General features: G+C 42.6%; 3 protein-coding genes across 6 annotated transcripts; 1 reads left to right on the plus strand and 2 right to left on the minus strand.

Annotated features, from left to right (window-relative positions):
- Nucleotides 1-78: 78 nt before the first annotated feature.
- Nucleotides 79-7,978, minus strand: pgp (phosphoglycolate phosphatase). Its single transcript, XM_066690313.1, has 2 exons — nt 7,132-7,978; nt 79-5,762 (listed from the first exon to the last, which is right to left on the minus strand). The coding sequence occupies exons 1-2, from the start codon at nt 7,724-7,726 to the stop codon at nt 5,437-5,439; spliced, it is 921 nt and encodes a 306-aa protein (XP_066546410.1). The 5' UTR covers nt 7,727-7,978; the 3' UTR covers nt 79-5,436.
- Nucleotides 7,979-10,560: 2,582 nt separating this feature from the next.
- Nucleotides 10,561-20,493, plus strand: e4f1 (E4F transcription factor 1). Of its 3 annotated transcripts, none has more exons than XM_066689041.1 (14): nt 10,561-10,709; nt 11,688-11,839; nt 13,025-13,118; nt 13,347-13,534; nt 13,833-13,953; nt 14,086-14,238; nt 14,677-14,819; nt 15,804-16,043; nt 16,789-16,894; nt 17,133-17,350; nt 17,445-17,643; nt 17,963-18,123; nt 18,297-18,359; nt 18,814-20,493. In XM_066689041.1, exons 1-14 carry the CDS (start codon nt 10,616-10,618, stop codon nt 19,162-19,164), a joined length of 2,283 nt encoding a protein of 760 aa, XP_066545138.1. In that variant the 5' UTR covers nt 10,561-10,615; the 3' UTR covers nt 19,165-20,493. The 3 variants fall into 3 exon arrangements, with proteins under 3 accessions (XP_066545138.1, XP_066545140.1, XP_066545139.1); XM_066689043.1 differs by having other exon boundaries at nt 15,807-16,043; XM_066689042.1 differs by having other exon boundaries at nt 13,028-13,118.
- zdhhc4 (zDHHC palmitoyltransferase 4) lies at nt 20,490-25,553 on the minus strand. 2 transcript variants are annotated; one of them, XM_066689044.1, is made up of 7 exons: nt 25,328-25,553; nt 24,920-25,050; nt 23,834-23,907; nt 23,363-23,541; nt 22,985-23,110; nt 22,278-22,522; nt 20,490-21,880 (listed from the first exon to the last, which is right to left on the minus strand). In XM_066689044.1, the coding sequence occupies exons 2-7, from the start codon at nt 25,040-25,042 to the stop codon at nt 21,584-21,586; spliced, it is 1,044 nt and encodes a 347-aa protein (XP_066545141.1). In that variant the 5' UTR covers nt 25,043-25,050; nt 25,328-25,553; the 3' UTR covers nt 20,490-21,583. The 2 variants fall into 2 exon arrangements, with proteins under 2 accessions (XP_066545141.1, XP_066545142.1); XM_066689045.1 differs by having other exon boundaries at nt 25,285-25,553.
- Between the last annotated feature and the right edge of the window lie 295 nt (nt 25,554-25,848).

Consider the following 25,848-nt stretch of genomic DNA (forward strand, 5'->3'; position numbering starts at 1 on the left):
GAAATATGTGTGTAGTTGAATGACATTGTCGCAACAGTTCATTTTGTAAATAGGGACTGCATGAAACAAAGCAGAGCATGGTTTTAGGTGTCTTTTATTGCATAGACTCATTTTAGGACACTGGGGGTGAAGGGGTTTATGACATAGAAGCATATTTTCAAGAACAATTAGGTGCTTGATCAGTTGAACTACAGCACATTTTCAGACTTGTCTGCAATCACTGTAGTTAGACAGCATGGTAAAATATGTATCTATTGCACTTGGTGTCAACAGGAGAATCTTTCACAGTGGTGTCTGAATACTCATATGTTGTATTTTAATTACAGAATAAAAATACATATATATCAACATCATATTCATCCAATGTATATATGGTATCTGAACCCTGTTACCCTAAATACTTCATTATATGTAATATTTCTGCATGTCAAGTAAACATAAACACACACAGACCATAAACATACATATTTTACAAGTATTCTGACAGCACATGGATTACAGTACATACTTGTTATGAGGATTTGAGCTTTAATCATAAAACATTTATTTAAACTACAGATGGAAACCCACACTGGAAATCCAGACATGAAGACTGCAATTCAAATGGTATTTTGTTCATTGCTGTAGCATAGCAATCTCTTGATAATATCTGCATGACAAATTAGACTGATTTCTTAAAAAATCTAAGTTGAAAAATCTTATAATTAAAGCCCCTTGAAGGATCTTGCAGGAATTACAGACACATGTACAGTTTCTCAGACATCCGCAGTACGATACAGTCACAGGTGAATCTACTGTAAACCATCACACATCCCAGTTCGGACATAGCAGTTTGCTCAAGCACAGTCGAGGGACTTGTGAGGACTTCACAGCTTACAGTCTGAAAGGAATACAGCAATAGGAATTCAAACAACAAAATAATCCAGCTTGGATGAAGATCTGCAGCACATCCTCTTAGTACAGTACTTGTGATGGATAATGATTTTGAAAAAATGCCTCCAACAAACATAACAGGCAAGTTAATATTCAGAGTCAAGTGCTTTTTAAACATTGTGTGTGAATCTGGGATTGGAAATAGATCTTCATTCTCTTTCAAATGTTTTTTTTTTTTTTTTTTTTACCAATGTTGAAATAATTTACCAGAAACAGCTGAGTGTTTTCTGTGTCTACTGATTGTTAAAGGGCTGAAAAATTAAAGGTTGGCTGGAGTTTTTCACCTTTTTATATATCCAGTGTGATGTACAGGTCACCAAATTAACAGGTTTGACAAACATCCCAATTTACTAGGCCTCTGTATATGAATTGCACCACGCTGGGTTCCTAAGGGTTAAGGACAATTAGAACAATTTCAATTATCAGGAAAGCCTTCCAAAATCACCATTGCATTACCATGAAGGGTAAGACTGACATTACAGCTTTCATAAAAGGGGGTACATTATTTTAGCTTCCCAGCCATACCCTCACACTATATTAAATTAACATGTACTGTATTAGCTACCAGAAACTACACTCACCCACTCACAGTCTAGATATAACAACTATTTTGATCTTGGCATCGTTTAAGAAGCACCAGGAGAAATGTTCTAGTTCTATGGCAATGAAAAGCCTTGAGTTTTTAAATATATCACTCCCACCGTGCTCAAGCTTATCCAGTGGATTGTGCAAAGACTTTTATAACAGTTTTAATTCGTAATTTTGTATTTATTATCTAGATGATTGCACTTGCTTCAATGGCTGCAGACTTAGCCTTGTAAACTCTTACTGACTGGATCTCTTTTTTGTTGTTGTTTTTTCTGGTATCTGTCTGCAGGTTGGCAGACTGACAGATCGTATCTACAAATTTTTCTGGAAATCTAAAGGATTAGAGCAAGAGATTTACTTGTAGAGTTGAGCCTGCAGCTACTAACATGCAGAATTTCATAAAAAACACAATTGTTGACCTCAGTGGAAGGAGGAGTAACTGAAGATTGAATAGAATCTCAGTACTTACATAGTGCATTCTTTGGACAAAGAGAAAGTATAAAACAGGGCTTTTTATTATACCTTTGTTTCTGTGTCATACCCATTCCAAATTCAGATCTCAAATTTAAATGATCAATTGCTCTGAACTGAATGGTTTTGGTACTAGGAATCATTGTATTGGTCAATTGCAATTAGAATTATATGTGCTACGGAGTAACTGGGTAAAACCTAGTTTGTACTGTCTATTGAAATCATAATAAATTAATGTTCCAGTTGTAATTTAATTCCTTTGAATGCTCACTTTACAATGCTCTGCTTAATTAAATGCTTAATTAAAGCATCGTTCTAAATCGTTCAAGTCATATCAAGGCTTGAATTACATATTTTGTGAGGGAGGGATTTACCCCAATGTTGTCGTAAATGGGGGGTGGGTCTACAGTTTTAGGAGGGGGTGACAAAAAGAGGATTTAGCAGAAGAAATTAAATAAAGCTCTAACAGTTAGAAATGCCAATATGTGAGAACTACTGACCCAATACTTCCCTAAATCACTAAACCACGTGGGCCTAGGGAATTCTGGTCATTGAGGGCTGAAAATGGTAATTCACTGTCTATATACCAAATCTCGAAATAACTTAATTGATCAACACACCTGCTTAATTTATCACAATTAAGTTGTTCCAGGTGTTAAGAAATTATTAAAGGTTACCTATAAAACCTGTTGAATAAGGGCTGTCGGTGTCCGGGTTTGGGCAGCACTGCTTTAGATATTTGGATTTAGGGCTAGACCAAATCAAAACTTCGCAATCACAAATTAGGAAGTTGTACCCAGTTGTTTTGATTGATATATAATAGAACGTGTAACAATAAATTAAACTGCAACAGAGGATGGATTTGCTCTTTGTGATTTCGCAGGTAGGTCTAAGTTTTGATTTGGTCTAGCCCTTCCAAAGAAATGGAGACACGCATAAGCTATGTGAAAGATGAAATGTCATGTTTATGAGGTAACTAAGAAATTCATTAAGGTTTTATTAGCAGCATGGAGTGAGGTCTACACATACAATAGTACTATAAAACTATTATTCAGTATTAATATTGTTCTTGCCTATCTGCAATGCACATAATTTGCGTTAGCATATTCATAATTTGGTTATTTTGTACATAACCTAACTAATAAAGGCTTATAGTATTATATACATATTTGTAGAAGTGCTTATAGTTCTAACCTAATAAAGTCTTTAAAATTGAAGAAAGCTATTACAATACAAAACTGCAGAGAAGCTTTTTCACAAACAACAGGACATGTCACTGGTATTGGTACTGGTATTTCTTCTTGCATTCATAATATGTGTTTTTTATTCCTTTTCATTTTAAAAAATAGATTTTTTCAAGATTCATTTATATTAAAAAAAAATACGTCTGCATCCTTTCAGAGAAACTATGAGCTCTGAAACTTAACAGATTTGTCCGTTCAGTTAATTAATTTTGCTTTAACTCGAGCTCAGATTTTTATTATGCAAATAGTTACTTTATTGTTAGTCTTATTGATAATTTAACTTGTTCAAATGCCATTTATATTTTATATTACCAATATTACTTATGCATTTAGCCTATGAAAAAACACATTTTATTTATATTACTTGTATATGTATGAAATAAATCTGTCACTAATAGAACACATTTTTATTTAGTGAATGTATTTATGTTCAAATAGTGCAACATTATGAAGAGCTATGTATATGTATTCAAACATGTTAAATTACTGGTAAAAGAATCCCTTCCATGTGGAAAAATAGATATTTGCTTAATAATAATAGGCTAATAATCACAATGTTTATATTAATAATATTATTTCCACAACTTCTAAACAATGGTAGCGTGCTTCGAGCAACTATTATTATTAACCAAATATTTATATACAACTTAATTTTTCCATACAGAACAGATTTCTTGTTTGGTTAACATTGCATTACATAAACCTAAATTAATACATGGAAAATAGAATACTATCCCACAATCCCTCTAGGACCTGCTACAGCACTTCCAATTGTGGGCTGCTTTCACAAAGTCAGAAACAGGGCCTGGGCCAGACACGGCTGGACCCTTCGGCAGTGGATATGAGGCAGTAGTTTAGGTTTATAGGAGACGTTTCTATTGTAGCTGCATGTAACGTCACATACAGAGCAGCAAGCACATCAAGCGCAGATACAACAATGCATATATTCAGTGTCTTCAAATATCTGTGATTTTCCCACACTAGACTTTGCAGGAAAGCAGGAGCAAGATTGAGAACGTGCAATTTTTAAATTAGTTATGTACTGAAGTTATTAAAAAAAAAATCCCCTTTTTCTTTGTCAGACTAAAAAATTTGATCAGTCATTAAAAGGCATAAAACATGGCCCAGGAGGATTTATAAGGAACCTGCTACCCCGCTCCATTAAACTATTAACAATATACTCAAAATGATGGCCTACAAATTTCCTAATGGGTTATATGCCATAGAATAGGTTTAAGGTGTAGTGTTGATGACCACCAAGTGGCAACAAACAAACTATATTTGCAAACAGGGAGTTCCGCAGTAAGTAGAACCCAAATGTATGATAACATAAACAGAGGTGCATGAAATGAAAAGAAATGCAAAACAACACATTTTATTAAAGAGGAGGAAAAGTGATTCACTACAGACATCCCAATTTTTATCTCTAATTATATTTCCTCCTCGTGTTGAATAAAGCGAAAACTGGTAAATGTATTATTTTGTATTTCTTTGAACTTGTGTCTGGGTTTATGTATTCTAATACATTTGGGCTTTCATACATTTGGGACTAAAGAACTCCCCATTTACAAAATATTGTTATTTTGTTGCCACTTTGTGATAGCCAACATTACAAAGAGAATAACATCATGTGTCTTCCAGGGTATATCAAATCAATCTCTCTAACACTAACATTAAAGAAAGCATAAAAAATAAATGTATTTATCATCTTAAACCAGTCTTGTTTATATTAAATGTATCTTTAATTTTGTCATTACAACAGTGTGTTGTCATACAAGACAGCTCTAGCTGCCGTGTCTCTATATCAGTAATTTATATACTATTTAATATATACTGTATATGAATCCCTAGAAAATAGTAATCTCAAATGTCAAATCCAGCATATTTTATGATGTGATATGGATGAAATCAAGGGTAAAAAACTAGGGACTCTGAATAGATGCTTTTAGGAACAAAGTTTCCTAAAGCGTTGTCACCGAGCCCAGCTGTGGTTTGGTGCAACAGTGACTAGTGCAGACTCCTTATTGCAGAGATGTCTGTATGTGTTCGTTTAGGATGGAAGTGTTTATTAAAAAGGTATTGATAAAATGTGCTAAACGTAAGGTGATCAGTCAAGTAATGATTCGGATTATATTGTGACGCAGGGTAGAATGAGCAAAATCAAAGGGGCGACCCCAGACTCCGAGCCATGCTGCTCCGTCTACCCCTGCAGGGCTGGGAGGAGGTCTGCAATGCTCTCCACGTAGTAGTCGGGCACCATCCCCTGGCGCGTGGGGCAGCCGCTAGCCTGGTGCGCCAGTGCATCCTTCAGTGCCGACACACCCGTGAGGGTCAGCAGGGTCTTCAGGCCACAGTTGGAGCCCATCAGGATGTCGGTGTCCAGCCTGTCGCCCACCATGAGGGTCCGGGCAGGTTCCACGCTGTACGTGCTGGCCACGCAATCGAACATGAAGTGGCTGGGCTTCCCCACCACATGGGCCTGCCGCTGGGCCGCCGTCTCCACCGCCCGCAGCAAGCAGCCTGTTCCTGGGGGGCACAGCACACAGGGGTCAGCAGAGGGAGAGGGCCAGCTCGGAAAGATGAGCAGAGAGAGGCAGAGGGACACAGTACAGAGAGTGAGTAGCAGAGTAGAGAGTGGAACAGCAAAGAAAGATCAATGGAAAGAAAGATTGAGAGAAGAGCACAACACAGACATCAGCAGAGAGAGAGGGACACAGTATACAGAGAAATCAGCAGAGGCATATCAGGGATTAGCAGAGAGAGGGAGAAGAGCGAGAGATCAGCTTTCAGCAGAGTTGGGGAGAGGGGCAGGGAATATTAGCAGAGAGAGGGAGGCAAATTCAACAGACCATGATCAGCAGAGACAGAGACAGAGCAGCAGGGAGAGCGAGAGGCCCAGCTCACTGGCATCAGCAAAGACAGAGGGATAAGGACACAGCACACACAGATAATAAAATAGAGGGAGAGAGGGGATGAGAGAGCTGCAGTATAAAGGGATACAGGACACAGAGTAGAGTAGATTAGTTTACAAACGGTTACAGCACACAATCAGGAGGGGGAGTTACAGCACAATAACATTTGCAAAGAGATAGGGAGAACGATACAATTTGAGAGAGAAAGGCACCGTATACATCGGATCAGGTGTAGGGTTCAACTATACAGGCATCAACCCAGACTAACTAACTGACTGCAGTGCCTAGTAATGGCTCTAGTCTTTTGGGGAATATTTAAAACTAGATATATCACACTTTGAATAAATAAGATGCTGGCTACATAGACTGCTCTGTTGGTATCTGTGTTATAGGTAAGTGACACCTCATGCGCAGTGATGAAGCAATGGCAAGGATGAACAAATATTTGACAAAGTTCTTCCTCCTGTGTGTCATGATTTCCTCACTTTGTGGTTTTAACAGTCTCCACATCCTGGGTGTTGGCAATAACCTCTCTAGCCAGGACTCTTCCCCAGTCTCTCAGCAGCCCTGCAAATTGCACAGCACACAGCAAGGATAGCTTGAAACCAGCCTGTTGATTGAATCTATCAAAGACTGCACGGTTTGGTCTTCTGAATGAATGTCTATTTTGTTATATAGCAACCGTGTCTCACACCACTCACAAAGCCAGGGGGCTGGTGTGTCCTAAATGCAAATCAACCCATGTAGTAAAAAGTATTGAAAATAACTTCTGGACAGGAATCTGGTTCAAGTGTTCAGTAAAGGAGCAGGACTACAACACTGTGCCCCTCTGCTCCTCACCAGGCGACATATTAACTTTGATGCCAGTCCTGGCAAACAGTTTTTCAGGAGATTATCACTTGACATGCAGTACAAATACATTAACCCTGTAAAAATGTACAGCTGATATTTTTTGCATAGTACTCCTTATCTGTCGTACATACCTGGCACGGCCTTGCCACCTTCCAGCGGTAGCCTGGTGTCCGTGTTGGTGCCCAGGAAAATGCAGTCCGGGTTGCTGAGGTACAGGAGCGCTTTGTTCAACTTCATGTAGCTGAAATGCTGATCAAAGCCCACGACGACAGCTTTGACCTCGGGGTCCAGGGGCACGTTGGCCCAGTCGCTCTGCCCTCCGGAAATGGGGTCGGGGCCGGCGCCCACCTGCTGGATGCCGACTCTCTGGAGCTCCTGTCTCATGGCATCGCTCCCGATGAGGTAGACCTTCCCCTGGAGCTTGGAGATGTGCTTGAGGTAAACCGCCGAGCAGTACGCCGTCCCGAACACGTCCTCCTCCTTGGCGTTGAAGCCCATTTTGCCCAGTTTCTCGGCGTACATCTCCCGGGTCTTGGTGCTGTTGTTGGTCACGAAAAAGACCCGTTTACCGTTCTTCTTCAGTAGATTGATGACCTCCGGGGCGCCCGGGATGGCCTGATCCCCTCGCCAAATAACCCCATCGCAGTCGAACAGGACGTCGTCCACCGACTCCAGCAGCTCCCGTATTAAGGGACCGCAAAGCCGGCTGCATTTCGACACAGCCATCGACAGCGCGCTGCAAAGCACGGGCAAGCGCAGTTCGGCCGGGTGTCCGGAGCTGTCAGTGCAGCTGGGGACCTGTATGTTTCCCCCACACAGGTAGAAAAATATCCTCTTGTCTGAAACTAACAGTTAATAACTGAGAGAAATGAATCTGATCCTCAGTACAGCCGCATGATCAGCCGCAGGCAGGAGAGCGGGCTGTCAGGCATCGGGCTCCACTCATCGCTGACCTCTGCGGGATCTGCCGAGTAGCGGATTTCACTTCCGCGCCGGCTCTTAAAGACACAGTACACCTTAATCATCATTACACAAACACAGCACACCGTTGACAAGCTCCACTATACGGACACTCGGTTGTGTAACGTAGTTTATTTATTGATTTAATAGTTTGTTTGTTTTTAACTTACGATACCTTACACAGCTAGTACAATTGTGTTATGACAGGGTTGAATGTAAGTAATGATTTTAATTTAAGAACCCGTTGCCTTTTTAAATATGTGAACAGGAGGGTTGTGGGGAATGTAGTTCAGTAGGTACAGTGAGGGAAAAGAGTATTTGATCCCCTGCTGATTTTGTATGTTTGCCCACTGACAAAGAAATGATCAGTCTATAATTTTAATGGTAGGTGTATTTTAACAGTGAGAGACAGAATAACAACAACAAAATCCAGAAAAACGCATTTCAAAAAAGTTATAAATTCATTTGCATGTTAATGAGGGAAATAAGTATTTGATCCCCTATCAATCAGCAAGATTTCTGGCTCCCAGGTGTCTTTTATACAGGTAACGAGCTGAGATTAGGAGCACTCTCTTAAAGGGAGTGCTCCTAATCTCAGCTCGTTACCTGTATAAAAGACACCTGTCCACAGAAGCAATCAATCAATCAGATTCCAAACTCTCCACCATGGCCAAGACCAAAGAGCTGTCCAAGGATGTCAGGGACAAGATTGTAGACCTACACAAGGCTGGAATGGGCTACAAGACCATCGCCAAGCAGCTTGGTGAGAAGGTGACAACAGTTGGTGCGATTATTCGCAAATGGAAGAAACACAAAATAACTGTCAGTCTCCCTCAGTCTGGGGCTCCATGCAAGATCTCACCTCGTGGAGTTTCAATGATCATGAGAACGGTGAGGAATCAGCCCAGAACTACACGGGAGGATCTTGTTAATGATCTCAAGGCAGCTGGGACCATAGTCACCAAGAAAACAATTGGTAACGCACTACGCCGTGAAGGACTGAAATCCTGCAGCGCCCGCAAGGTCCCCCTGCTCAAGAAAGCACATGTACAGGCCCGTCTGAAGTTTGCCAATGAACATCTGAATGATTCAGAGGAGAACTGGGTGAAAGTGTTGTGGTCAGATGAGACCAAAATCGAGCTCTTTGGCATCAACTCAACTCGCCGTGTTTGGAGGAGGAGGAATGACCCCAAGAACACCATCCCCACCGTCAAACATGGAGGTGGAAACATTATGCTTTGGGGGTGTTTTTCTGCTAAGGGGACAGGACAACTGCGCCGCATCAAAGGGACGATGAACGGGGCCATGTACCGTCAAATCTTGGGTGAGAACCTCCTTCCCTCAGCCAGGGCATTGAAAATGGGTCGTGGATGGGTATTCCAGCATGACAATGACCCAAAACACACAGCCAAGGCAACAAAGGAGTGGCTCAAGAAGAAGCACATTGAGGTCCTGGAGTGGCCTAGCCAGTCTCCAGACCTTAATCCCATAGAAAATCTGTGGAGGGAGCTGAAGGTTCGAGTTGCCAAACGTCAGCCTCGCAACCTTAATGACTTGGAGAGGATCTGCAAAGAGGAGTGGGACAAAATCCCTCCTGAGATGTGTGCAAACCTGGTGGCCAACTACAAGAAACGTCTGACCTCTGTGATTGCCAACAAGGGTTTTGCCACCAAGTACTAAGTCGACGGAGTCAAATACTTATTTCCCTCATTAACATGCAAATCAATTGATAACTTTTTTGAAATGTGTTTTTCTGGATTGTTTTGTTGTTATAAAATTATAGACTGATCATTTCTTTGTCAGTGGGCAAACGTACAAAATCAGCAGGGGATCAAATACTTTTTTCCCTCACTGTATATATGCAATCCTGAACTGGTACACATGAACACCCTGAACAACTGGAAAGCAATTTAAAAATGACAGTAAAAGTGGTCACCCACAGTGGGAAACTGGACAATGTATACAAATCATATGTGTAAATATTGATCTACAGCTGTGTATAAATGCAACTTCTACAATGTAAGATAATGATATGATTTAGGCTAGACAATAAACTTATATTATTGTCAATATTATTACCTAAAGACAAAAATGCATTACATTGACTGGATTATAATCGTATTGAATTTCTTAAATACATATATTAATACAATTACCGGTTTACATCACAAATAGTAAAGTTATAACGGTTATATTGTGTATATAACTCCTGGGTAATAGCATAATGTATCCACATACAATTTCATAATTAAAACCAATTATGAATGTTCTGTGAGACTGTTTTACATAGTCTATAGAGATGGACCTCATCTGAAAATGGAGAGATTAAATATAATATTCCAGTGATTCCATCTGCATTTATAATTATTCATGCATAAGTTAGAGTTTTAATATTTAGAAAATAAAGCTATTTTCTCCTGATCACAAATGAGTGTATGTGCGCTCTGGCCCGGCGGGGGAGGGGGGGCGTGCGTCGTGCGTCGTGCGTCGTGCGTCGTGCGTCGTGCGTCGTGCGTCGTGCGTCGTGCGTGCGTCGACCTCGCGCTCATCTGCGCCCTCCCTCCCCTCCCCTATTGTTGTTATGACGACGAGGTCGTAAATCCGCCATGTTTTCCTGGTCGCGGCGTTGCGACAGAGACGGAGAATACAGACGACATGAGTGGAGAAAATAATAATACGGCAGAAACAGTGGATGAGCAAACGGTAGCCGGCAACATCATCACCATCCACACCACACTCGGAGACGAAGGTAGACGCAGCGGCCTTTCTCATTCACATCTTATGTGTGCTAAAGATTCAGAAAATATTCTTATAAATTAGGCCCCGCATTAGGCCTCGATTGATGCCTGTTTAAGGAATATACACAAAAGCGAGGAGGGGAGGAGAGAGTGTGCGGCGTTGAACTTGTAGGTTAAATTGGCCAGCATTTAATTAAATCCTACAAAATAACAGTACGTTATTTGATCATGCAAGTGCATGGGGAATGTTGTGTTATTTCCACACGCTCGTTTTGAATTAATATATTGTCATGCATTGTACCTCCGTCTACGTACATGACTGACGTTTTGAACACGAGATATCTGGAAAAGCGATACAAAACATAATTCCTTTATTTACAATGTACTTAATTACATTTCTACACCGTGGGTTATTTATTCTCAGTGTAGGTAGTGAAGTGGAGGGGCTGGGCTCATCTGTTAAACAACTAAAATAAAAATAAAAAACTTGACATGTTCGGGTAGGCAAAAAGATAACGAAAAAATAAATCGGTGTGATTAACGCTTTCCTTGAGTATTGACCCCATTCCACATATTGCTAACGGGTGCATTTATGTATTTGATTATTTGTTTATTTCATTTTCTGAGGATTTGGAATAAAAACGTTTTAAGAGCGAATAAGTGACAAGTTTTACAACATATCGAAAGCTGTACTGTGTCCAACAATTGGATGCTTATTGGACTATGATATTGAAAGGAAATAAGTATAACACAAAACAGTGTTGAACCATACATATATCGCTGTGACCTTCAGAGGGTGCAGGGTAGGTCTTACCAGCACAGGATTCTTGTGTCTGGTAAACAATGCATTTCACACACGGAGAGAACCTCTAATATTTGTGTCTGTATATTACTTAATGTAACTACAAATGGCCAATCTTTGAGGCAGGACGTGGAGTGAAAGTAGATGTAAATAATTTGTGCCGGCTTTTGTGTGTGTGTGATTGCAGATGAGGATGTGCACAAGTGTGGCCGCTGCCAGGTGGAGTTCACCAGCCTGGAAGCTTTCATCCAACACAAACTCCAGAACAACTGCCAGAGGATCCAGGAGGTCCCAGGCTCTCAAGGGCCCAATGAGGAGCTGCATAGGTCCAGCCAGGAGGTAAAGACCCTGATTCCCTGCATTCAATTAAAACGCTACAAATGTAAAGAGAACTGTGAAAAGTTCCATCTTATAATTGTGGTTTGGAGTGGAGTGGTTTGACACCCACAAGTAGACGGTTTTCTATAGAAGCAGAATTGGAGTACAGTACACAGTTTATGTAGCACCGGGTAAGGGTGTCTGCAAAAATAATAATTGGAGTGAAGTTGGATTATAGTACAATGTGTCCATTTCAACAAACGCAAAGCTGTGTATGATCCAGTAGGTAGTACTGCAGGACTAGACAAAGTTAGTGCGCTAGTTCTCCTCAATTGGAATGACCAAAACTTTGGCATAGTCCCCAGGTGTGCATTAAAAATGTTCCCAATTGCAATGAACTTGAGATGCCCACTGGATGTTCCCCAGCTCTTCAGATTAAGTAGCAGAATTGCCTTATTAACTTTCATTAAATACTTTTTTTTTTTTTTTAATTAAACTATAAATAAGATCCATATCACATGTATAGTTTTCAAAATACTTGCTGTCTCTTGTCTGTCACAGAGCTTTCAAATTTTAAAGTAGTTAATGCAAATGATTACAATGACAGAAAAGGCAGTAAATTATAACTCTTCTAATGTAATAAGGAAATGTTGTAAATGGAGACTTGCTTGGTTAAAAAAAAAAAAATGACTTGGTAAATTCCAGCATTATTTTAGAAATATCTGCCAATCTGATGGTCCATTTCAAATCTAAAGAATTATCCTATTTTGCAAAATACTGAGCATCGTTACCTGCTCTTTCACATTTCTCATTTTATGAACCCCATTTTGTCAGCCTATCAAAACTAGATTTCCAGGTAGATAAAGATAATACATCTGAGCAAGATAATTGCTATTTTAAAATTTGGGATTTTTTTCTTCAATATTAGTTTGCTAGTTACAATCTTCTTACCTAATAATTATTTGTACAAAACAAGGCAAACTTGTAAAACATTTTATACTGTGTATTTTTCTTCAGCTGGCTATTAAACGGTCTTCTTTTATACACAAGTGTGCCTCATAGTGAGATGAATGTAATGCATCTGTGACAGAACTGATCTTTTGTTTTTGCATTTGATGCATTATTTAAATAGTACTGAAACAACACATCCTATGCATGTTTGTTTTTCTTGTGCTTGTCTTCACTGGAGTTGTATCTTTATCCCAGCAGGTTATACTGTCTGAAGGAGTGTCGGTCACAACAATCCTAGTAGATGACAGTGCAGCATCCTCAGAAGAGGCTGACAGAGCCAGAAACACAGGTACATTAATTTGAAATCATTCACAAGATAAGCCATTGTTCACAGGGCGTTGACACTGTAAACTAAATTGGATGGATAAGATTAACTTGAAATTGTCTGTGCTATAATCTGAAGTTTGTGTGGGGACTAAGTCTGTACATCACTCTATCTTCCTCACATCTTCTGATTCAGTGTCTTTGCCGAGATGTTCGCTCAGTTTCTTACCTGATCTGCAATGTCTCTCCTCAGATGAAGCGGGGGAGATGGGCACTGCTCATGGGGGGCGTCGGAGGCGAGGCAGTGCGGCCAGGGGCTCCCCAACCACTCAGGGCTCAGATAGCGGGCAGGAGAGCAGGTCAGAGGTCAACAAGGCGGCATACAGGCTGAATTCAGATGGGCGTTTCGTCTGTCCGCTCTGTGAGAAGACCTTTAAAACGGTATGCTCCCAACGGGCCTGAACTACGACGGGGGGAGAAATAGGTACAACTCCAGAGTTTGTTCTCAAGACTTGATCCTGGAGAAGATTAATGCAAACTGTAGGAAAGAAAAAAGCAGACTTCCTTTATTGTCTGCCTGCGTTATAAATATTTAAAGTACTGTAGTTACAAATGTTTCAATCAGATTCTGGCTTGTTTGCCGTTAGGTTGTGCTTGTGTAGGTTAGTTGCATTTCTTCGGACATAGGCTTCTGGGAGACTGAGCCACATTGATTAAGGGGAGCTGTGTCTTGTTTCAGGCCAACATTCTGAGAGCACACTTGACCACTCACAGTGAAAAGAAGAGCTTCCTGTGCAAGCTGTGTGGGAACGCCTTCCGGACCAAGGGCTCGCTGATTCGACACAACCGGCGACACACAGGTGAGGGGGTCTCCTGGAGGGCCGGAGTATCTCGTCTTTGTTCCTGCCAAGTTCACTTTAATTTCATTGGCCGACGGAGTTTTGTTGATATCTACATGTGGCACTGGAGTTGAAGTGTGCCGTCCTTTGCAGACGAGCGTCCCTACAGATGTAACCTCTGCGGCCTCTGCTTCAGGGAGTCGGGGGCGCTGACCCGGCATCTGAAGTCCATCACCCCCTGCACGGAGAAGATCCGCTTCAGCCAGTGCAAAGAGATCCTGGTCAATAAGGACGGCGTGCAGAAAGGTGAGTGTCCGGCAGTCCTCCGCACACCTGGGTCTGAGAGCCCCCCCAGGACTTTCTCCTCATCCCCTTTCCCATTATATTTTGCATATGTTTTAGAAACAAGAAATAGTGCAGCCCCAAGTAATTCTATGCCGAAAATAATGTTTGTGTCTAAAAAAATTATCGGTTATCAATTCTTGCTGCACCTGTAGTTTTTGTCTTTGTTGAATCTTGTTTGTCTGTGCGTTAGTGATTAACATTCCTAGAGTGATCTTTATCTATTAATTTGGCTTGGGACCTAGCATTGGGGGAGACATAGTGTGACTTTACCTTTATCACACTCGCTGTGCCGGTTGGGAGGAAAAATACCTAAGAAGAATTGAGGGCTGATTTAAAGGGGACCTGCACGGTGACTTTCTTTCGCTCAGATTTTATTTATGCATCTTTGTCTTGTGACAGAGCTGCCGACAGCCCTCTCACCCCCTGGCACGCCCACAGAGGCACAGGTGTCCGTGGTGACTGTGGTACCCGGCTCCGAGGAGGACATTCTCCAGGAAGTCCACGTGCAGATGGAGGTGGACAGCTCTGAGGAGGTCCAACAGGTACGTCTCTGTCGAGCTCTTGCATCACACTGAATTGATCTCAAATGGCTCATGTTCGACTGGCTGCAATGGTGGAGTTTACGGGTGTTTTCAAAGCATACTCGAGACGTTTTGTTCGTGCCAAATAAATGACACCCTCCCTCTGGGGGGTTGAGTTTCTTACTCTGAAAAATCTGCTGTTGGCACATCGTCATGCAAACGAAGAGGAAAGCCCAGTGTTCATGTGCAGGTTAGTTGCACGTACAGCTTTTGTGCTGTTGTCAGAGGAGACTACTGGAAAGGGTGGATTGCATGGACAGAACAGTGACACGAGGGAATCCAGGCTTGTGATGTAATGTCTCATTTTTCTGCCGTCTTAGAACCCATATTAAATATCCCCACGCCCTTTTAAACATCTAGCACGAGTGTTCAAATTGAAATGTAGAAGAAAACATGGATTTCCTGTGCTTTCACCACGTTCTCCTAGTTTTCTTCAGTTTTTATGATTGTCCCTATCGTTATCTGTGACTGTTTGCTTTGCCTACAAACCTTATTCTGTTTTTGACCGAAACATGTACGAGCATCCTTCCTGAACCGCAGCATTTAAACTCCACCAGGGACACCTCTTCTCTACCTATATCTTTTTGATGTGTGGAAACCTCTTGGGGAGGCCTTCATCCAGCAGTGGATTGATAGTAGATATGTCTACTAGTCATCCTTTACAAATCACAGCTCAATTCATGTACCTGCATTCCGTGCATCTATCTGTCAATAAGTGGCCTGCATGTTGCATTAAATTGGCATCTGCATACAGGCAATCAGTTTGTTTTTAAAGCAAGGGGTGAAACATAAATACGAGTTTCTGTAAAAGCAGTTGCAAGTTCAAGTTTTGGTAACTTCAATCATCCCTTCCCTCCAAAATCCTACGGCACTGCCTGTGGTCATTAATAGATAGTAATTCCCTCCCCCCCGTTCCCTCACTCATCTGTATGAGCTGCACCGTAGCAGATGGAGTCTGCTGCTGAGGAGGAGCACCAGGTCGAAGAGCACACAGAGGGAGACAATCTGATCAGCCAGGCCATCATCAACTCGGGTATTGCACTGGAGGGCGACAGGGAGGAGGACGAAGGCGAGGATGAGGGCAAAGAGCCGGAGCTGCCTCTGCCTGCCCATGACACAGAGAACAGGATTGCGGAGATCCAGGTCCGAGAGGAGTGCGTAGAGGTGGACTCAGAGGACATCACTGTGAGTTAGGCTACATCTTATACGGAGGTCACATTTGTTAGCTGGATCCATCTCATCATATGTAATTCCAGGATTAATATTCTAATCCAGTGGTTATCAATCCTGGTCCTGGGGACTGCCTGCCCTGCTGTTTTTTGTTCTATCTGATCTCTCAATTACTTAATTACTTGTAGGGTACCCTGTATTGAACCCTAATTTAACTAATTATTTGACTAATCTGAGATCTTAAATTATTTTAAACCGTTGTATAATTCATGTTAAGCATGAAACTGTATATGGAATTTAAAATCTCCAATTTATTATAAGATACACAATTTAAAAAGGCAAATGAAGCAGATTAGTTCAATTGAAGGTTCAATTAAGTAATTTAGTTTGGTTGTAATGAAAAGCACCTGGGCAGGGTGTTGCCAGGACCAAGATTGAGAATCAGTGTTCTCATTATTATAGTAATAAAACTAGGAGTGAAAATCTGTTGTACAAAAGATATTTCAGATTAAACTTCTGATTGAAGAGATTTCCAGTTCACATATCGTGACTGAAATGTATTTGTTTGCTAAGTTCTGTTCATGTTGTTCCTACTTGGCACTTCATTATCAGTAGCCAAATATTTGGGCTGCCAATGACCTCATTGAGGCTAATTGACCTGTTGACTCCTGATGAATTTTTACCTGTTATATATTTTTGGCATGTGGACAGTAGACCTGGTCATTAGTACAAGTCTTTTACTCAATTCTTTGTCTTTTAGGAGCCTCTGGAGAGACATGGTGAGGAAAAGGGCCACAAATGTCCTCACTGCAACCGGGTCTTCAAAGCTCCAAACTACCTGCGGATACATGTGAAAGGACACTTGGGTGAGCTCACGATGTCTATAGCTTTGAATTTGTTGGCACCCCTTTGTTAACTGTGTCGGCCCAGGTATATGTTTCCACGTAAGGATGCAGATACCGTACTGACGATGAATTACAATTTAAAGGCAAAGCAGGGATAAGAAAACGGATCACCAAAAAGCAGAAACCATAGGGTCCCCTCCCCCGAGCTGTGCTGTGCTGAAAGATGGTGAGTGAACTGCTTGGTTCGTCTCCTCTGTAGGGTACAAGCCATTCAGGTGTGTGGTCTGCCAGAAGGACTTCCTCACAGGGTACCTGCTGAAGAAACACATGGAGGCCCATCTGAGCGAGCGGCGCTTCAAGTGCGGGGAGTGCGGAAAGCTGTACAAGACCATTGGCCATGTCCGGGAGCACATGAGAGCGCACTCTGATGACCGGCCCTATCGCTGCAACAAGTGCGACAAGGGCTACAAGACCAAGGTTTGCTTTAAAGATGGCAACCCCTCCTTCCTTCCTCCCCTCCCCCCCCCCCACACTCTCACGGTTTATTTTTCTCTCCCCCTCCCCACTCCAGAACGCTCTGCAGGTGCATCAGCGGACTCACGGGGAGGAGAGGCCGTATGTGTGCCAGTTTTGCTCGCGGGGTTTCCGGGAGAAGGGCTCCCTTGTGCGCCACATCCGCCACCACACTGGAGAGAAGCCATTCAAGTGCTACAAGTGTGACCGGGGCTTTGCCGAGCATGGCACTCTGAACCGGCACCTGCGCGCCAAAGGTGAGTCCCAGGAGCAAGTCAGTTGGTGTATAGGGATTCGGGAGATACTTTAAATGGGATTGTGTTGGCGAGGGGGGATAGAAAGGATATTGAATCGCGCTGGCTAAATCCATTCCTATTCCCTTTGCATTTGACTGTAAGGCCTGTCAGGAAAACAAACACAAAATACTTTTATATAAGGAATGAAAGAGAATAAACGTCCACATAGAAAGATCTTGCACTCGATTTGACAATGGTGGAATCATTTTGGAAGCTCCTTATGGTCCATAGGCTTGGTTCTGTCTGTGTGTGGGGTCTGACTTGTCTGCCTGTGTCGCAGGGGGCTGTTTCGGGGGGCTGAAGGATGGGGAGCAGGCCGAGGAGACGGAGGACCAGGCTTCTGCAGACAGTGTGGCCGCCACCATCATCTCGGAGGACCCCCACGCCGTGCTGGTCGAGTTTTCCTCTGTGGTGGCGGACACACAGGAGTACATCATTGAGGTGAGAACTGCAACGAGTCCACAGCACACACAAGCAAACCCCCCCCGTCCCCCCGTCCCCCGACTGCTTTAATGTAGGTTCCACTGATGGAGAAAAGAAAAAGTCAGAATTCTCCTTGTTGGTTTGGCGCCCTCTGCTGAGATCTCGTATCACCCCTGTTCCCCTTGTCTCAGGCACCGTCAGAAACAGCTGAGTCGGGAGGAGAAGTAGCACTGATGCAGGATGACAGAAATGAGGTCAGTGCGTTTGTGAAGGGTGGAAGTTTTTTTCTTTTTTTTTTTTTCTTCAGCACATCTTATAATATGCCTGTTCAAAGAAAACTAGCATAATCCTGCATTTGGAGCATTACAAATAGTATCTTGACAACATTTACATTGCTGCTTAGTGTTTGGAATTTGAGTTAAAATACCAAAAAATAGACATTCAAAGTGACTTTATTTTAATTAACAGAACAGTGAAGGATTTGAACATGCGCAATGAGTCGTGATCTTGTCATCTGCATTTTTACAACAGTACTACTCAAATGTGCTCACTGTTTTTAATGTAAGTCCCATAAATTAATAAATTAATGTGTGTCAGTCTGTGTAATTGTAGTCCCCCAAAATTAGGATGACTAACTGAGGAGATCTATTTTTTTTGTTTGATTTGTCTGCTGATTTTTTTTTTTTTTAAATCTCCCTCTCTTTGAAGGTGGGCAGCCACATCATGAAGGTGGTCCAGCAGATTGTGAACCAGTCCCACGCGGGCCACCAGATCATCGTGCAGAACGTTACCATGGATGAGGCCGCCGCGCTCTCCTCCGACTGCGGCGACACGATCACCATTGCGACGCCCGAGAGCCTTACAGAGCAGGTCGCCATGACGCTCGCCTCCGCCATCAGTGACGGCACCATTCTGACCACGGAGGGTGGGCTGGAGACGGGAGATGGCACGGTCACGATGGTAGCGGCCCGGGACATCGAGGTGATGGAGCAGGCGGAAGAGTTTGTCATTACCTCCCCAGAGGAGGTGGAGATCCAGACTGTGATCGTACAGGACTGAGCTGTGACTTGGCGTCAAGAATTGGGTCTCGAGGAGCTGTGAAAAATGCATCAAGTCCTGAATGCTGTTGTGACTGCCAAGATTTTGATGTGCAGTTTTAATATTTAAAACTGCAAAGTAAATAGTCAAACAATTCATTTTCCACTTTTTTCTCTCGCCTGTTCTTGAAACATTTCTATTGAGACAATCCCCGAACGTTTTCCTGAAAACCTTAATGTACGTTTTTAGAGAAGAAAACCTCTGCCTGGTCTCAAGCAATTCTCCTAAAGAAGCCTTTCCTTGCACGGGCCTTAAACACTGGAAGAAAGTGGATCGAATGTGCTCTTCTCTATGTAAACCGCCTCTTTTCCACCCCCCCTTGCTGTAATTGTACTACCTACTGAATATATTGCAGAGACCTTTTTCAATATTGGCGTCCATTCCACACAGGAGCATTTCTGGATCTGTGAAATTGTCTTCCCCAGATCACGGTAGCCTTAGCTTCACTCACAGAAGATGGACAGTGCTGGACTTTTTCTCGAGACATTTGAAATCAATGACTGGATTTTACTTTTGTTTTCATGGGAGAAAGAAAAGAGGGGTGGACTATAGCCAGAAAATAATGGTTTTGTTTGCGTTTGTTTTATTTTCAATTCCTCGGCAATACCACTGCTTCAGGCTTAGGAATTGGAAACGTTCCTTGAAGTGTTACTTTTCAGTTCTGTGTTTGACAACCGTACATATGGAGAAGCTTGGTGTTGGCTACTGTTGAAACCCAAATGTACTTTTTGGGGTTGGAAACCTGTTACACAAGCCAAGCTGTACTGTACAAAAGCAATTTCCCAGCATGCAGCACTACAGCTCTTGCAGAGAGGCCTGTTACAGTGAACAGAGGAAGCTGCTGAAGACACAAGCCATGGTGGAAGCTGAGTGTGAAAAGCGGACAAAGATGAGAGAGAATAATTTGAAATAAGGGAAAATTTGTAACTATTTATTTTTATATACTGTTTTTTTCCAAATATGAGCTGGTTTCTGGGATGTCTATGACTTCTGAAGTGCTGCATTTTCAAATACTGACTCACCTCCTGAGCACCCATGACCTGTGGATGTTTCTTTAAGCTTTCTACAGATTATATTTTTCCTTTTAGGTTATGGATACCTCCCATGTGTTATGAACTAATTATTGACTGAATAATCTTGGTAATTTTCCAACCATGTATATACACAGTACATCAGTTATGGCCATGTACAGTACTTTTGGAAGCTGTTACAATGCAGATCAATAGAGACATCTAAACAGTCCCTGAACCATAAGAGAAAGTTTGGAAAAAAAACAACAACAAAAAAACATTTACTTGGCTTCTTTTATTACAAAAAAAAAAAAACAAAGCTGGTTACAGGAGAGATTTGAAACAAGTATTTGCAAAGGAAATATTGTAGCATCTACCAGACATCTATTGATTAGCACAGTGGCGGGCTGGCAGTTTCTCAGTCTTGCGGATTGAGGTCAAGGCAACTGTACTTCCCCTTGCCGGAGGCTGTGCTGTTCTCAGATGGCCATTGCCGCAGTGCCACAGTGTTTGGGTTTGCATGTTTTAATGAGGGCAGATGCACCCATACACAGTCACACCTGTTCCTGCCATGCACCCTCGGGGATCAGGGCTGGGGAGTGGAGCAGTCATGGTCACTGAGACCAGGGAAGTGTATCACCACTTTCACCCCTCAACTGTAATGTTGGGGGTATCATTGAAGCCAGGATTGCAGCTCCACATCCTCCCAGCAGTAGAAAATATTTTGCATCCTTTTAAAGCTGCAGTACTTTGGTAAATTTGGCATTTCACTTCCCGGTCAATGTCCTAGATGTTTGCTAAAAACACTCCCCTCTTCAAAAAAATGAACAGAACTCTGTCACTCTGAACTGCTCCATAGAGCTGCACAGGTCTATTGTCTTCTGTGTGAGGGAGTAACACTTTCACTGCTGTCATTGTACCAGCAGTAAAATCACCCTTATGAAGGGTCTATAAAGATCTTGTAATATACGAATGAGAAACAATGATTTAACTGAACCCAGTAATAAATTATGAGAGCGAGGTGGGGCAATAACCATCTCAGAATATAAAAACAAAAACTATTGACTAAAGTTAACGAACGCACAGTAAAAACATTGGTAGCATTAAAAGGAAAAAATATCTTCCAAATTATATCACACTACTGTAGCGTTGAAAACCTATAACTTATGCTGTCCCATTCAACGATGAACTGCCTTGACTGCCTCCAAGCCTAGTGCCAGATTTTGAAAAGCAGAGAAGGGAAGAAATGCGCAGTAGGCATTGTGGGTAGCGAGAAAAGCAACCGGACTATACTGGAATTGTGCCTCTTGGTCGAGAGTATGAGGTTCTGGTAGGTATGTAGTGATTTATGAAGGTGGTAGCAGTGCTTGCTATCTATCCTTCTTCTCGCTGTGAGTCAGGGGTTGGAAGACTTCTCTCAAGTTCCTCAGGATGCCCCTGCTGTAAAAGCGGTGGGACTGGGTGTGCTGAGGGGGGTGCCAGTGGCCCTGGGAGGGGGAGCCGTTGCAGTGCTGGCAGCCCCGGCCCTTGCGCCTGTACCATTCGTTCGAGGTCTGATTGACCAGCGCCAGGTACAAGTGGAACAAGGCATATCCTGCCACCAGCAGAAAGACCACAACCAGGAAGCCCAGCATGAAGACGATCCGGGGAAACGTCAGGAAGAGGTGCTGTGGAGAGAACGTGAAAAGGGATCAAAGGAAGTGAAAGAGTGTGGCGACTGATGCTGGGGTCTCACTCCTGCAATTGTCTCTCTCCGACTGGACCTCTCCAGTACTTCATTAATCTTATTTTCTCAAACAGACGGATATAACAGATTTTAAATGTGTTTCTAGAGATCACTGTTTAAGATTGTTGACCCTGCCTGCAACAATGTGTGGTTAATCAGCTTACTAACAGAGGGTCAGGGGACTAGGCCAGAACAAAATCTAAGCTACTCTGGCCCTCATTGAGACCCTTGCACTAAGTCAGTGTAGGAGAATATAGGAAGGTTGATGTTTCAATGGGCTCTGACCTTCGATATCACTGTTACAATGTTGTGTGTGTTGCTCCGTAGCCTAGACCCACCTGGATGATGAACAGGAAGCCCACTGGCTGTTGTTGCCCCTGCTGGTCGATGTAATAGGCATGGAGGAGGTTGGAGTGCAGCACTGCGTGGAAAAGCATGTCGGCAGTCAGCACCATGATGTCCCCCGCCATGGCGCACACGCACAGAAGGTACAGCAGGAAGTGCCTGGCGTTCCGGGCCCCCACGCAGTTGTTCACCCAGATGCAGTGATGGTCGAATCGGTGCACGCACCTGTTGCACACTCCTGTCCGAACGAACAAATGGACAGGTTTACACAAAGACAAATACCTGAGATAGCATACGCACTTCAATCTTGCCAAAGGTGCCAACTATGAAGTTAGATCAGTGAAAGTACCTAAACACTTCATTTCTTACATGTCTATATTTAAGAAATGGTAGCAGTAGTAAAATTGGTGGTAAATCTTGGCATCATCAAAGTCAGCATTTCCTGTTGCTAGAGCAGTTTCACTCACACCTGGGGTATATAATTCATTGTCAATGCTCCATTGTAATCAAAACTCATCAAAGCAGCACATTAGGCCTGTAATGGAGAACGAGACACGCAGAAACACTTCTTCCATATCTGTAAGCAGCAGGATCAAACGTGCTCCATACATCCACACAACAGGAGCTCTGTAATGGCGCTTTTGTGTTGGAAGGACAAAGGCAGCTCTGGTTTCATTCAATTGCTCCCGACTGCACTTACGGCAATGCTTAGACCTGGCTGGCTTCACAAAGAGACAGGTGGGGCAGGAGACGCCTGGCTGGAACAGCACCCTGTCATACTGGTACACCGCCACCAGGGCCACATGGTTCTCCTCTGTCACAGTGCCTGCAAAACAGGAGAGGAGGGAGGCAAAGGATAGCATTATTTTCTGAATAATAATAAAGAAAAGACATTTGATGCTGTGGTAATGTTACACAGGGTTTAAGGACAGTATGGGAGGAGGAAATGGTGGACAACATAGTGTAATGCATACAGTTTTTTTTTAGTTATGTACACATCTTTTTGCATTGTGACTTCAATTCCTCAAAGACCCAAACCAGGCCAGGGTTTGTTTCTGGATGAATGTCACTAGCTCACCAGGATCTCTGTGGCAGCACTGGTAGAAAAAGTAGGTTTTCATTGCTAGCAGCAGGTAGGGCACAACCAGGCTGGGCACACCAGTGTCCATCTCTATGCAGAAGCCAAACACCTCATAGCTGAATTCCCCATACACTGCCCCTTCCAGCAGCAAGTGCAGAATCACAAACAGGCTGTTCCTGCAATGGGAGAGAGTACAGCTTCTGCAATTGCAATCTTTTCCCCTGACAAACCTTTTACACCACCTTCTATCACAAATCTAGATTAACACTCCGCAATATAGAAATCTGATTAACTGTGCGCTTCAGAAAATGGAGCATTCCGAGTCTTGTGAAAAAGATGCATTGCTACTACAGTAATGACTTGTAGATTTTGATATTCTTTTCACTACAGTTAATAACTACGGCCGGTTCTACAGTATCCTAGCAAACGGACAACATTGCAACTTCTTAGAACTGGGTCACCTCTTACCGCTGGTGGAAGATCCTGTGTAAGGCCTTCTGGGAAAATCTCTGCATCCATTCTGGAACCCAGCGAGACCCCAACTGTCAGTCAAACATAAGATCGAATGAGGTGACAGCTTGGGGTTGTACAAAAGGAAAGAACATTGTTTGGGAGCCTGTATCAATTAGGTATCAATGAGAGGGTATTGCTATATCCATGGGATTTGTATTTCATTTTAGGGCATGGTGATATTTGTTCAAAAATCTGTTCAACTGGGTTTAAACCAGTTCAGAACTGTTCCCGAAGAAAAAAAAAAAAAAAAACACCCATTCCCTAAGATGATTGAAAGCATGACTTATTTTCAAGAGTAAGTTCAGTGACAGCAGATGGCAGAGGCTTTACTCCTCTTCCAACAGCTGCCCACAGATTACCACTGTGGTATGGGAAGGAGTAGTTTTAAATTTGAGACTGCCTGTTTCAGTGTATCTAACCCAAGAGCCCCTGTGCCTCCTTACAGGAATCAAGAACAGACTTTTTGTAGAGATGTTAAACTACTTTTTGATTCCCTGACAGTGGATATTATGGTGCTCTAAAATCTTCTCTGTGTCAGCTCTTGCTTAACGTTGCATTTGGTCACAAATTCCCCCATGCGCACTGCTACTCACCCCGCACTATCATGAACAAATACAAATGTTCTCAATATATCAATACAAAAACTCAAATGTTGCTGTAGACTAGAGAAACAAGCTGCAGCCTCTCCAGTGCTTATGGGGTTCACCATCTAGTCCTATTAAGTGAGAACCACTTAGTGAAGGATAACATCTTGTCTTTTGTTTGGTTTTTGGTTTAAATCATCTTCATATACTTTTTAGTGAGTCACCAATTGAAACAACCTGCTTCTAATAAGTGTGTAAACTATAGATAATGTGTACAGTATAGTCTTATTTTTGACCTACTGTATACCGACTGGTTGTAAAACGAGTTATATTACAGACTTGCCAGAAGGTGGCGCTGTATATAAACAAATTACATGTAGCAAAATAATTCGACTCCTCTACACATGGCATGATGTGATCGTGTCACATAGCAAGTGTAATCATATTGTGCACTGACCTCACTCCAGCAGCTGTATAAGCGTCCCACAGGGGTCTGCTCATAGCGGGAACACTTGCACACCAGGAAGATGCACGTCAGCACGCAAACCACGTAGATGGCAAACAGACTTAAGAAATCCATGTGATCGCCTTCAGAAAGAAAATGTCTCAACTTTAGTCGAGTGGGATCTTATAACACATCTCAGCATTTCGATTTAGTTGTCTTTTCGGCACACATTTCAATCAAAACACTGGAACTTGTGAACTGGAACCTAGGCTCTAAGTATCAGTACATTTCTAAAACTTCGTGAACACTTTTGCATGTCATGCACACCGATATATATGTACATTTAATGAACTAATACAGGAAAAGGCTATATGTACCTTATGCACATTCCTACTACAACTGGAGGGATACACGTCTTACGTTTGAGGCTGATTTTAGTGTGTCCTTCCGTGTCCCAGATCTTCAAGAGTGCGAGCCCAGTGTCGCAGCGGGGTGCTAACCTCCTGTCCTTGAGCAGATCACAAGAGCACACCTCCCATTAAAGTTGCATGGCAGACTCACTGGTAGCCATGCGGTGTTTTCTTTAACATCTGTCAGTCATTCGGCGTCTTCTCTTTCCTGCTTCCTGGTGTTCAACTTGCGGAACTAGCGCCGGCACGAACAGCCAATGGGCGCCTTGCATTAGAATCGAGCGGGTGGTTCGGTGGCCTGTGATTGGTCGTGTTTTATCGTAACGTTAAGCTCACCATTCAGTAATAATAACCATTGCTGAAATCACTAAGTGTACTAGATATGTATAAATAAATATATACATGCTGAAAGAACTGTTCAAGGAAAAATCAGTGTTAATATGCATGCCTGCTTCTGCAAAATTTTTATTATAAGTAATTCTCAAGTTTTCGCAGTTCTTAAAGTGTCGGTGATTGAAAGAGAACTATACA

The sequence above is a fragment of the Amia ocellicauda genome, chromosome 17 (genome assembly GCF_036373705.1).
Source record: "Amia ocellicauda isolate fAmiCal2 chromosome 17, fAmiCal2.hap1, whole genome shotgun sequence".
NCBI lineage: Eukaryota > Metazoa > Chordata > Actinopteri > Amiiformes > Amiidae > Amia > Amia ocellicauda.